This window comes from Dreissena polymorpha, chromosome 9 (genome assembly GCF_020536995.1).
Source record: "Dreissena polymorpha isolate Duluth1 chromosome 9, UMN_Dpol_1.0, whole genome shotgun sequence".
Taxonomy (NCBI): Eukaryota; Metazoa; Mollusca; class Bivalvia; order Myida; family Dreissenidae; genus Dreissena; species Dreissena polymorpha.
In genome coordinates, this window is record NC_068363.1 from 102040522 (window position 1) to 102055465 (window position 14944).

Genomic DNA, 14944 nt, shown 5'->3' on the forward strand with positions numbered 1-14944 from the left:
AATTATTACATACTTACATGTATATAACTAATAACTGAATAACATAGCAAGTTATATCAAGAATCAAGAAAATAGTTGACTAGCAAGGTAATCATTTCTTTAAACATATGTAAATACATTTAAAAATATATTTTTTTATTTGTCTTGTGTTAGCACTGGAAATCATATATGTGAACTTTTTGTAAGTGTCAAACGATTTGTTGACTTGATACTCAATTCTTCAATCACAAAGATAGATGGCTTGTGAGGTCAGTTGACGTTTGTGAATGCCATTCGGTCGGATGTGGATAAGCTAGTTGGGTTGTGAGGTCAGTTAACGTTTGTGAATGCCATTCGGTCGGATGTGGATTAGTTAGTTGGGTTGTGAGGTCAGTTATCGGTTGTGAATGACAGTTGCTCTGATGTGGATTAGCTAGTTGGGTTGTGAGGTCAGTTGTCGGTTGTGAATGACAGTTGCTCTGATGTGGATTAGCTAGTTGGGTTGTGAGGTCAGTTGTCGGTTGTGAATGACAGTTGCTCTGATGTGGATTATCTAGTTGGGTTGTGAGGTCAGATGACGTATGATAATGACAGTTGATCTGATTTGGATAAGCTAGTTGGGTTGTGAGGTCAGATGATGTATGTGAATGACAGTCGGTCGGATGTGGATAAGCTAGTTGGCTTGTGAGGTTATATAACGCATGTGAATGGCAGTCGGTTTGATGTGGATTGCCTAGTTTGGTTGTGAGGTCAGTTGTCGAATGTGAATGACAGTCTGTCTGATGTGGATAAGGTAGTTTGCTTGTGAGGTTAGTTGACGCATGTGAATGACAGTCGGTTTGATGTGGATTACCTAGTTTGGTTGTGAGGTCAGTTGTCGAATGTGAATGACAGTCGGTCTGATGTGGATAAGCTAGTTTGGTTGTGAGGTCAGTTGTCGAATGTGACAGTCGGTCTGATGTGGATAAGCTAGTTTGGTTGTGAGGTCAGTTGTCGAATGTGACAGTCGGTCTGATGTGGATAAGCTAGTTTGGTTGTGAGGTCAGTTGTCGAATGTGACAGTCAGTCTGATGTGGATAAGCTAGTTTGGTTGTGAGGTCAGTTGTCGAATGTGACAGTCGGTCTGATGCGGATAAGACAGCTCTTAAGCTATATGAGAATGGTGTCGCGACTTTTACGGACGGCTTGAGACTCTTCAACGGGCGGTGCCCTTCAGATCTATGTTACACATTGAATACATACCGGCATCTGAGAAATTGTGTCTTTGTAAAATTATTAATTAGCAAAGAACTTGTTAAGATTAACGAGGATAAACATGATGATTTTATTGATGATTATGATGATAATGTCTTTATATAGTAATAAGTGTTGATAACTAAAGAACTGTATAATTTTTAACGTTCTGGTGTTTTTAAATCATGTACAATTATTGTTCAAGTGCGCGTAAATACAGTTATTATTAGTATCAATTGTAAAAAAGTCTGATGATATTTATAACAAAGCATAACAAATAAATACATGTATATTGTCTTAGTTTGTTGTGCAAAAATGTATAATATTCATGATTTTGATTAACTTTCTTTATCTATTAAAGAAACCCTATGATTCCAATAATTTCAATAAAAAACAATAGATCTGCTTAATGATTTGTTTTCTTATAGTAAATCCTGTAGTCATATTTAATTTCAAATGTTGTCTTAAATTGAAATTAAATATGTGTCATGTATAAATTCTATTAACCAGAAAACGATCATAGAGCTCACCGCTTTTATATTTGTCCAAGGTCGTTCGCCCAAGGAGTAATAGTTTCGGTAAAGCGATGCGATAACTTGTATATGGTAGCATACTCTATTATGCACTGCCTAAACATACACGCATAATTCTATCTTTGTTTAACACGTTTCTACTGATCAATTTTAACCCAGACGCGCATATGTGAGACTAAGTAAGAAGAGCGAACAGGGTGCAGTTCCTTTTTTTCTCCCCTGAATGTTCCCTATTTAAAGAATGTTCTGAATTTCCCTTTCAACGACGAAATGGCCTCTCGGAGAGGTTGTGTTCGCTGGCAACATGGCGAGGTACAGTGGAGTATCCGCACCTGAAACCATGAACGAAACAGTAAGTATGATGACAATTATCAAAACAAAGCCATTCATAATCACTGATTTGATGTGGCAGTAGGCATAAATATGGTGGAATCGTCAAAACAATTATATTGAAAAAGTACTAATTGACATAACTTGACGTTGGAAAGGTTTAAATTCGACTGATCTGCTTTATTAAAAGAAAACTTCACATTTGCAGTGCCATTCAGTGGAAATGTTTCCCAACAATCCAAGGGTGTTGCCTATAATGTGTCACCTTGATACCTTACATTTTAGTCTAAATAAGTCCGGGACTTAATTGCAGCCTAAAATTCACAACACATTTCATTGCATTCCACTCATTGAGATCTAAATACAGTAAATATCTATGCAATTTCAAGTGTTTACCTTGTATAGTTTTGCAAAATATGTCCCAGATATTTGTAATTAAAAATTAATAAACATTTCGTGCAATGTTCAAACTATTGCGAGAAATGCTCAAACAATTGCTTTCAATTCTCAGACTATGGCATGTAAAGCTCAAGCCACTGCGTGCAATGCTCAAACTATGTCGTGCCATGTTAAATCCTTGACGTGAAATTGGCGTGCAATGCTCAAACTATGTCGTGCCATGTTAAATCCTTGACGTGAAATTGTCAACATATGTCATATAACAGGTCAGATTATAAGTTGTGTATACGAAACATTAATCATATTATCACACTGCACAAACACGAAAACTCGAACAATCATGATTTAATAATGCTAAAATGCTCAAACAATCTGCGGGCATTCACCAGTCTTCTATATCCTTGAATATGTTAAAACATTCTGCGGGAATTCACCAGTCTAATATATCCTTAAATATGCTAAAACAATGTGCGGGAATTCACCAGTCTTATATATCCTTTAATATGCTAAAACAATCTGCGGGAATTCACCGGTCTTATAATATCCCTGAGTTGTTTAGAACAATATTTTAAAAGTGTTAATAATCCAAACAGTTGTTTTTTTACGCCTGATGAGGATGTTATCTACTTTTTGGAAAGAGTAAAGAAAAACAAATTTAGTGTTTTGTTTGATTAATTAATTAAGCCAATGTCCATAGAATTATAACTTTATAGTAAAGCTATAAAGGAGCTAAATAATACAAGTAGAGGCCCTGTTTCGCAACGAATGGTTTTTTATCCATGGTAGAGGCATGCTTTTGCCATATTAACAAACACGTTTAACACAATATTTGAAAGTGGTTATTTTCCCATTTTTGGTCTCGTTGTTGTACATTTACACAATAAGGGAAATATAAATGATGAAAATAATTATAGAGGAATAAATGTATTGAGTCAGTTAGGAAAACTTTTTACTCGCGTTTTAAATATAAGACTTTCAATTTGGGCGGAATATAGGTATGTATACGTAGAAGCACAGACAGGGTTTAGACAAAATATGAGCACTTTTGAGAATCTTCTTATACTGCATGGTCTTACACAATTTTTTACCGATAATCAAGGAAGCTTTTGGGTGTATTTGTGGATTTTAATAAAGCCTTTAATTGAGTGGTTCGAGCAAACCTTTGGTGTAAACTCATTTAACTAGGGCTACGAGGCAATATTTTTAATAAAGTAAAATCAATTTCCTAAACTGTTTAATCTATAGTAAATTATTGTCATAAATTAAGTGCGAATTTCGAATGTTTGCTAGGTGTTTGTAAAGGAGATAATTTATCGCCGTTCCTTTTTTCTATGTTTCTTTATGGATTAGAATCTTTTTTCTGAAAGTGGTATTAATGGTATGTATATAAATAATTTAAAACCATTTATTGTGTTGTATGCAGATGATATTATCATATTTACAAATAACGCACAGGAATAAAAACATAATCTATTGGTAAATGTTTTTATGAATATTGTAAACGCTTTAAATAAGTAGTAAACATCGATAAAACTAAAATCATGATACTCAGAAAAGGGAAACACATACATCATTTGTTTGATAAACTTATATAACATATTCTTATCTACAGTGGCGATGGGTTTGTCAAGGGCGATGCTATAGGACGCATTCATATGAAATTTTGTTAAAATATAATGGGTGATAAAAGAAACTCTCAAAATGATATACGGCGAATGTGAGTGCATTGACTGTCAAATAAATAGATATTACAATATTATAAAATATTGGGTAAAATATTACACACAAGATAATTATATGTTCAGTTTAAAAAAGTTGCTTACATTTTTTAATGATTGCGAAAGATACCATAACAAAAACGTTGGTGCTCCCTACTACGTGATTTGCTAAGCCCACTTGTTGTTTTTTTTCGATGCCAAGCATTTTCAGGATGTCCGTCAAGATATAATATTTCTAGATGCCGTTCAACAAATATTAACAGATGACTTAATCCACAATTTGAACGGAAGACTCGAGTCTGGCTCTTTTTATTATAGAAATACAGCAAACTTTCAAATTTAACAACATTTCGTTTATGGTATATTAAAATTTAACGATTTAGCTTATCTAGGTTACGATTATTTTCTCTTAAATTATGAATAGAAAGTGGCAGATGGTAAAAAGCCAATCCTACACCTGTTGAACAAATGACATGTATAACTTTAGCCGTGTATAAGACGAATATCATTTTTTGTGCTTGAATGCCACTTGTCCTTATATTTAAGATGTGATTTTATACCTTCATATTTTAGAAACAGACTAACTATGCAAACAATTATAAAACGTTTGTCTTCCGATAGTGAATATGTTGAAACTTAGTGCCTTTGTTTATTCCGCATTTTCAGTTTGATCAACAAAAATGTGTCTGTTCATTTGCTAAAAATATACTCATTAAACATACTCCATGCATACCGTCTTTCTATTAATGTTGTCGACTTTTTTCACTAGCTAAAATATGTAAATTGCCTTTTTTTCTGAAATATATATATATATATATATATATATATATATATATATATATATATATATATATATATATATATATATATATATATATATATATATATATAAACAAAAACGCTGTATTATTCTTTGCCGAAGCTTTCGACCTCACGGTCTTCATCAGCGGCCATTTTTTATTTTCAGATGTTTTATTATGAACGGAAATGACGTCGTGCATTTCCGGCGTCAACGTTGTTTACGCGCCCTTTTATTAACGTTTATTCTTGCACGTTGATGCCATATGGTCGGTATGTCCTTAGTTTTGACTTCCACAATTGCTCCATGGTTTTGCGGTACTCATCCGACCCGCTGAGTTTTTCGAGTCCCATTATTTGGAAATCATCCATTGAATGTCCGTCGGTGTAGAAATGTTCAGCTACCGGGTCACTGTGCTGTGTGCGAATACGCGACAGATTCAATATATGTCGCTGGTACAGAGTATATATATATATCAAAATGTGTGTACATGGGCAACTGGCCTTCTGGAAATATTGTCTTGAAATCTTGAATCTATATTGGTCAAACTATGGCGTGCAATTATCAAACTATGGCGTGTATTGTTCCGCCTTTGGTGTGCAATGTTCAACATATGGCGCGCAACCGTCAACCTATGGCGTATGATGGAAATATTGTCTTGAAATCTTGAATCTCTTATGGTCAAGCTATGGCGTGAAATGCAGAAACTATGGTGTACAATGCTCAAACAATTGCGTGCAATTCTCAATCCATAACTCGTAATGCTCAAACTATGGCGTTAAATTTTCAACATATGACGTGAAATAGTCAACCTTCGACGTATTATGTCAGACTATTGAGTATGATGCTCATACTATGGCGTGCAATGCTCAAACTTTGGTGTACAATTCTAAAACTATGGCGTGCAATGCTCAAACCATAACTCGAAATTCTCAATCTATGGCGTGCAATTTTCAAAATATGACGTGCAATTGTCAACCTATGGCATATTTTGCTCAAACAATTGCGTGCACTTGTAAGCATATCGAATATAATGCTTATACCATGGCTTGCAATGCTCAAACTATTACTCGCAATTCTCAAACTATGGTGTACTATATTCAACATATGGTGTACAATGCTAAAACTATGACGTGTAATGCTCAACCAATGGCGCGCAATCGTCAGCGTTAAATGCTCAAACTTTGGCATGCACTGCTCATTCTGTGGCGTGTTGTTCTCAAACTATGGCGTGCAATTGTCAATCTATGGTGTATATCGGTAATGATCAAACTATGGTGTGGTATGCTCAAACTATGGTGTGTTAAGCTCAATCTATGGCGTGCAAATCTTAAAGTTGGCGCGCAATGCTCACCCTATGGCGTATAATTCCTAAACTATTGCATTCATAGCTCCACTATGGTGTGCGCGAGATAGCTATATTGTCGGCAAAAGCCCGCCAATGGGAATCCGCTTACGATATAAACCAAAAACGCAAATATTAAACACATGCGCTTAGTGCTCATACAACGAATAGATATAATTCTACAAATTTCATCGGTCAATTACCGCATGCCGAAGCCCTAGCTATTGCGCGCACACCTGACAGCTATCGCATGCATTGGACATAGCTTTCTGGTGCGCATGTCCATAGCGACCACACACATAAGCTAATTGAGCAAGAAGCAAAATAACTGACATTTCCTTACAATCAAATATATATTCATATCCAAAAATATTGATAGAACACTTGAGTTCTATAAATAAAGGCTAACAGCTCATACGCTGGGTTTTATCCGGAGTAATTTGACTATCAATAAAAAACATTACAGCGTTTAGTACATACATGTATTTAAGTTTTTACCTTCGTCGATGGTCTTCATTCCAATGCAACTTGTCATATCTGTGGCCACGTCTCCAGGGCAACACTGAAATGTATAAAAATATATTTGTATTTATACATTTTACCCGCGTACTTGTATTTACATACGTGTGTACTCGGGTGTTCTATGTTTCACTCTGGAACTGATACTTAAACAAGAATATGCTGGTTTACAGATCGACATACACTTTGATAACGCTTATCACCTCGTGAAGTTAACGAGTAGAATAATTAAAAACTCGTTGTTTAAAAAAATACATTAAACATTTTTTCACGTTTTCACAATCCCTCGGAATGGTGTATTTTTTAACAGGAAAAGGGGTTCAGTTGGCATTTGAAAGCTTTACAAATATTTGTGGTTCTTATAAAAGTGTACGTGTTTTAAAAGAAAAGCTCATACGAATAAAGCATTTGCAAAATCATATCTACCGAATTGACCACAATATCTGGTCGACAATCGGCGTTGAGCTCTCGTTGCTGGACAAAGGCCATCAGATTGACCCCTATCTTGCTCATGCCGTAGGCCGAATCGTGCCAGCCATTGGCCTTGTGGGTGCCAGTTTTTGCGGATCTGAAGAATTAATTATATTTGGAATGAGAGTCGTAGATATTTAAAAAAAAAAAACTAAGTTGACGCGCTTGGTTTGTGTTAAATTTTCGATAAATGTTCTGCTAGGCTTGAAACCGGTTGAAACCCCAAAGTTTTCCCTCGACCGTTGCAATGCGGTGATTCCAGTTACAATAATTTTACGACGATTTTATCATTATGTAATGATATTATTTACATCATTTCCAACACTTCAATACCGTTATTGAAAATATGTGTTTAAGTACAGTGTACAGGTTTCTGTAATTTCACTTGAATCATAAGCAAATATCCTTTCAAAACTAGGGTCGACGTGGCAACCGTTACAGGCGAATTCGATTTTGTGCTGATTGTGTTTGTATTAACCTTACTTTCCACTTTTCCAATTCAATGCACAATTTACGGTGCATAATCGAGCTAAAATTATTTATTAGTTATTCTAAGAACATATATGTATGAAGTGGCGGTAAGAATCGTTTACATTTATACTAACAATGTATGCCAATAGGATGGACATACTCGACAAATTCGTTCATAAGTTGTTCAATTTTCAGCATGCTCAGTTCCGGATCCAGAAAACGTGTCTGTAACTCTTGGCTGCATTTCACCGCGGTCATAGACGCCGCAATACTAGACACATGCACGACCCTGAAAAACAAAGAAGCAATACAAACCTGAAGCTTCCATTTTTTCTTAATTGTACATAGCTGTACATTTATAAAAAAATATGCTCATATCAAAATATTGAGAATAAAAATCTACGAAAAATCGTCTCGTTATCATATCGGCGCAGACGTTACTCAACATTCGTCATGTTTTTTTTCTACGTTGTATTAAATGTATGACTACCACTCTTGACCATTTTGTCTACGTGATAAATTTATTACCTTCTTTGACTTTCCGATACATTGATAACCTTTCTGAATATAGTGTTAATTCGATACAAAGCTTTCCACCCTTAAATATAGTGCTCGTGAAACGCATACATTACCGCCCTTGGATATCGCGTGACGCATAGATTACCAGTAACAATATATTGCCTGCGCGACGGACGCATATACTACCAATCTTCACAATATTGCCCGCCAGATGCATGGATTACCACCATTAAATGTAGTACCAATACGACGTAGGGACTACTAATGGCTTACCACCGTTAAATATATACTTCCCGCGAGATTAATTGATTACCACCATTGTATGAACTGCACGTGCGAGGAATGGATTACCACTCTTGCATATTGTGCCCGATCGACGCATGCATTACTACTACACTTGAATTGAGTGTCCACACTAAACTATGCTATTATTCCCAACTTAAATTTATGAATATTGTCTTCGAGACTCTTGCCTGGCATCACTAGATAACAAGGTACACTCCTTGAATAGTATGCTCACGCGAAACGTGTCTTGCATCACTAGATAACAAGTTACAATCCTTGAATAGTATGCTCACGCGACTCTTGTCTTGCATCACTAGATAGCAAGGGACAATCCTTAAATAGTATGCTAAAGCGACTCTTTCCTGGCATCACTAGATAACAAGTGACAGTCCTTGAATAGTATGCTCACGCGACTCTTGTCTTGCATCACTAGATAACAAGTTACAATCCTTGAATAGTATGCTCATGCGACTCTTGTCTTGCATCACTAGATAACAAGTTACACTCCTTGAATAGTATGCTCACGCGACTCTTGTCTTGCATCACTAGATAACAAGGGACAATCCTTGAAAAGTATGTCCACGCGACTCTTACCTGACATCACTAGGTAACAAGTGACAATCCTTGAATAGTTTGTCCACGCGACTCTTACCTGACATCACTAGATAACAAGTGACAATCATTGAATAGTATGCTCACGCGACTCTTACCTGACATCACTAGATAACAAGTGACAATCCTTGAATAGTATGTCCACGCGACTCTTACCTGACATAACTAGTTAACAAGTGACAATCCTTGAATAGTATGTCCACGCGACTCTTACCTGGCATGAGGCCTTAGTAATGGAAACAGAACCTTGCATGCATTTAACGTTCCCCAGAAATTGGTTGCCATGGTCACATCAGCCTGCTCGGAAAACGGTTCTGTGGCGGCTATCTGCAGCAAAAGTACAAGATATAATAAGAGAAAAAAGGAAGCATTGTTGATAAAAACTGTTGCTGGACACACGGCCCCAATTGCCGGGGATGCGATAAACACTCGACTCGTAAACAAAAAACAATAATTAAAAAACACGACACATTCACGTATGGTCAATTATCATGAATTCATTTATGAGTGGCCTTTCATTATATATATCCCTCCATATACAAGATACGAAGATCGAAACACAATATAACTATATATAAGCAAGGGTTCAGGTAAATACAAACAAACGATATACATGGATGTTAACAACAACATCAGCAAAAAAGAGAGAAAAATATAAACATTATTATTTAGTAAAATCTCGATGCTTTGTTATTTTTGTTTTTTTAACAGAGTCTCCAGGTTGTCCCATCTAGGAGGCAAAAGCGAAATCTAGTCAGGCGCCAGGAGTATTGTGTTATCTTTATCATTATGTTAAGTTGGAAAATTATATAATCAGCCAATCTCGAGCCTAGCACCAAAACACGAAATTGCTGAACAGACGATTCATGGCTGTAAGAACAAAGTATCTAATTGTTCTGTATAATATATAATGTATATAAATACACACATATACATAACACACACACATACATATATATATATACTCGCGCAAGGTAATCATTTAGAGTTCCCTACTGTGAAAACATTTTGCAGACTAGTGATGAAAGTCTTGTATGAATGAAGTTGTCATAGTTTATGCTGTTCAAACAGTGAGAGCTGTATATCCGTATAGATCAGTTGATTTTAAGTGTTTTACATCAATAATATCCGCGCATTCATGCATACATCTTATTTTTACCAAATGTGTAATTAGCATTAGTGTAATGGTGGGTTAAATATTTTATTCAAACAACGTTATAAATTAGCCGTAAGCATCTCTTGATGAAGGAACAACATACAGTAAATTAATAAAATATTGCATATCATAAATACAGATAATCTCGATGCCAGAAATGTTTGCTATTTTGACTGAGCAATCAAAGCCTTGAAGAAGTGCAAGGTTTTACAACTATGAAATCCCCTGTGAAAATCGAGGTACATCATAGTTAAGGTTATATTTATTTTATTTCCAATCGAATTACACACTCGTTGACTGTAAATTTACAACAAAAAATAACTAAATCTGTATATTATAAAATTGAACTACCTCTATATTTAAATATATATACCGTTGATTTATAATTCATTATAATCTAAACATGTGTTTTATTATGTTTAAATGCTTCGTAATATTATTTTAACACATTGACAATTCGATAAAGAAGCATTCATCTTGTCAAATAAATCTACGGTTCGGGTATAGAAATAAAGAGAGAGATTTTAACTTTACAAATACCAAACTTATTGTACATAACAACATACACTAAAAATACGTTTTCTTTCATATAACGAATAAGTTATTGTCAAAGTAAAATGTAAATATTGATTTATGTTGAAAATAAATCTTTGTCAACACTTTCTTCATAAGCTTAAGAAATCACCTTTTGCGCACCATAGGGTGGATTCTCAACTTCGCAGGTGCCACTGAATTCACTCTGCAATTTGTCTATCTCCGACTGGAAATCGTAAAGAATTAATAACCTTTTGGTGTTCGAAGGTGTTATACCGTCGTTTAGAGTTTAAAATGAAAATTATTTAAAAAGCGCCAGTTTATTTCAAGATTTTAATTGTATGTCATTTTTTACATTAAAAAGTACTCCAGCATAGTAGGTAATAAGTAATTATCTATCTTAATATAAATCTGGCACAATTGAGAAATAATACATTTAATCCAAATAAACGAATACAAACTCACACACGACATTGTAAGCTAAATAAACGAATACAGACTCACACATGACCTTTAAGCTATATAAACGAATACAAACTCACACACGACCGTGTAAGCTAAATAAACGAATTCAAACTCATACACGACTGTGTAAGCTAAATAAACGATTACAAACTCACACACGACCTTGTAAGCTAAATAAACGAATACAAACTCACACACGACCGTGTAAGCTGAATATATGAATACAAACTCGCACATGACTTTGTTAGCTAAACAAACGAATAAAAAGCTCACACACGACCTTGTAAGCTTAATAAACGAATACAAACACACCCACGACATTGTAAGCTAAATAAACGAATATAAAGCTAAGCTAAATAAACGAATATAAAGCTCACACACGACATTGTAAGCTAAATAAACGAATACAAACTTAAACACGACCTTGTAAGCTTAATAAACGAATACAAACTCACACACCACTATGTAAGCTAAATAAACTAATACAAACTCACACACGACCTTGCAAGCTGAATAAACGAATACAAACTCACACACCACCGTGTAAGCTAAATAAACGAATACTAACTAACACACGACCTCGTAAGTTAAATAAACGATACAAACTTAAACACGACTGTGTTAGCTAAATAAACGAATAAAAAGCTCACACGCGACATTGTACGATAAATAAACGAATACAAACTCACACACCACCGTGTAAGCTAAATAAACGAATACTAACTCACACACGACCTTGTAAGCTAAATAAACAAATACGAACTCACACACGACATTGTAAGCTAAATAAACAAATAAAATGCTCACACACGACCTTGTAAGCTAAATAAACGAATACAAACTAACACACGACTGTGTAAGCTAAATGAAAGAATAAAAAGCTCACACACAACCTCGTTAGCTAAATAAATGAATACAAACTCACACACGACCGTGTAAGCTAAATAAACGAATACAAACTCACGCACGACCTTGTAAGCTAAATAAACGAATACAAACTCGCACACGACCTTGTAAGCTAAATAAACGAATACAAACTCACACACGACATTGTAAGCTAAATAAACGAAAACAAACTCACACCCGACCGTGTAAGCTAAATAAACGAATGCAAACTCGCACACGACCTTGTAAGCTAAATAAACGAATACAAACTCACACATGACCTTGCAAGCTAAATAAACGATTACAAGCTCACACACGACCTTATACGCTAAATAAACGAATACAAACTCACACATGACCTTGTAAGCTAAATAAACGAATACAAGCTCACACACGACCTTGTAAGCTAAATAAACGAATACAAACTCACGATGACCTCGTAAGCTAAATAAACGAATACAAACTCACACCCGACCGTGTAAGCTAAATAAACGAAAACAAACTCACACCCGACCTTGTAAGCTAAATAAACGAAAACAAACTCACACACGACCTTGTAAGCTAAATAAACGAATAAAAAGCTCACTCCCGACCTCGCTAGCTAAATAAACGAATAAAAAGCTCACACACGACCTTGTTAGCTAAATAAAGGAATACAAACTCACACACGACAGTGTAAGCTAAATAAATGAATACAAACTCACACACGACCGTGTAAGCTATATAACGGAATACAAACTCACACACGACCTTGTAAGCTTCATAAATGAGTACAAACTCACACACGACCTTGTGAGCTAAATAAAGGAATACAAACTCACACACGACCTCGTTAGCTAAATAAACGAATACAAACTAACAAACGACCGTGTAAGCTAAATAAAGGTATACAAACTCACACACGACCTTGTAAGATAAAAAACGAATATAAACTCGCACACGACCTTGTAAGCTAAATAAACGAATACAAACTCACTCACGACCGTGTAAGCTAAATAAACGAATACAAACTCACACACGACCGTGTAAGCTAAATAAACGAAAACAAATTCACACACGACCTTGTAAGCTAAATAAACAAATACTAACTCACACACGACCATGTAAGCTTAATAAACGAAAACTTACTGACACACGACCGTGTAAGATAAATAAACGAATACAAACTCACAAACGACCTTGTAAGCTAAATAAACGAATATAAACTCACACACGACCGTATAAGCGAAATAAACAAATACAAACTCACACACGACCTTGTAAGCTAAATAAACGAATACAAACTCACACACGACCTCGTAAGCTAAATAAACGAATACTATATCACACACGACCGTGTAAGCTAAATAAACGAATACTAACTCACACACGACCTTGTAAGCTAAATTAACGAATACAAGCTCACACACGACCGTGTAAGCTAAATAAATGAATAAAAAGCTCAAACACGACCTTGTAAGCTAAAAAAACGAATACTAACTCACACACGACCGTTTAAGATAAATAAACGAATACTAACTCACACACAACCTTGTAAGCTAAATAAACGAATACAAACTCACAAACGACCGTGTAAGCTAAATAAACAAATACAAACTCACACACGACCTCGTAAGCCAAATAAACGAATACAAACTCACACACGACCGTGCAAGCTAAACAAAGGAATACAAACTCACACACGACCGTGTAAGCTAAATAAACGAATACAACATCACACACGCCCGTGTAAGATAAATAAACAAATACAAACTCACAGACGACCGTGTATGCTAAATAAATGAATACTCAAAAAAGGACATTGTATGCTAAATAAACGAATACAAACTCACACACGACCGTGTAAGCTAAATAAATGAATATAAACTCACAAACGACCTTGTAAGCTAAATGAAGGAATACAAACACATACGACCTTGTAAGCTAAATAAAGGAATAAAAAAACTCACACACGACCTTGTACGCTTAATAAACGAATAAAAAGCTCACTCCCGACCTCGTAAGCTAAATAAACGAATAAAAAGCTCACACGCGACCTTGTAAGCTATGGCCGCGTTATTCACGAGCACATCCAAGCCACCGTAGTTCTTCTGCAGAAAGTCGCGCATGCGCTGAACGCTTGTGCCATCGGTGATGTCAAGTTGGTGAAACACGGGCTTGAGCCCTTCTGCATTCAGTTTCTTCAGAGCTTCTTGACCATTAGCCTCGCTGCGGGCTAGAACGTGGAGCATATATCAAAGGCTTGTTCACCATATTATAGTAAACATAGTCGGATCCAATGGGGGCGGACGCGGTGTACGCCCCCCCCCCCCCCCTATAATTTACAAAGTAAAGTCAGTTCATTTGATGTTTCACTCTTAACTAGATCTAAATAACCTATTTAAACTCATATTTCTTTTTTTTCTTACACATCATTACCCACGAATCGCAGACAATCGCTAAATGTTTAAACTATGCACTTTTTGGCATTATAAGAGGGTACTTTGATGAAAGTACATAAGGCGTGACATGCTCGAGAAGTGGTTGTCAAAGTCTTCAAAATCACGAAAATCGAGGAGCTTCCTGGGGGAGGGGGTTTGCCCCCCCCCCGACCCCCTAGCAGGGCTTTGCGCTGCATCCACCTGGGGCCCTAGCGCCCCCCTGGACCCACAGCAAGTCTTTCAATATCCCGCCCCCAACCCTAACGATAAT

General features: G+C 35.8%; 1 protein-coding gene across 3 annotated transcripts in view; it reads right to left on the bottom strand.

Annotated features, from left to right (window-relative positions):
• Positions 1-594: 594 nt before the first annotated feature.
• LOC127844376 (carbonyl reductase [NADPH] 1-like) overlaps positions 595-14944 on the bottom strand; it is a 199712-nt gene continuing 185362 nt past the window's right edge. Inside the window, exons 3-10 of one of the 3 annotated variants that reach the window (XR_008032696.1) lie at positions 14290-14468; positions 11055-11129; positions 9428-9540; positions 7958-8086; positions 7282-7423; positions 6835-6898; positions 833-2077; positions 600-712 (exon numbers count right to left, since the gene is read on the bottom strand). Coding sequence is in view for 2 of the 3 variants with exons in the window: in XM_052374519.1 (XP_052230479.1) it covers positions 1980-2077; positions 6835-6898; positions 7282-7423; positions 7958-8086; positions 9428-9540; positions 11055-11129; positions 14290-14468 (800 nt within the window). In the remaining variant the exon portion in view is untranslated. Of the gene's footprint in view, positions 2078-6834; positions 6899-7281; positions 7424-7957; positions 8087-9427; positions 9541-11054; positions 11130-14289; positions 14469-14944 lie in introns of all 3 variants that reach the window. The other 2 variants (XM_052374519.1, XM_052374520.1) reach the window with 2 other exon arrangements.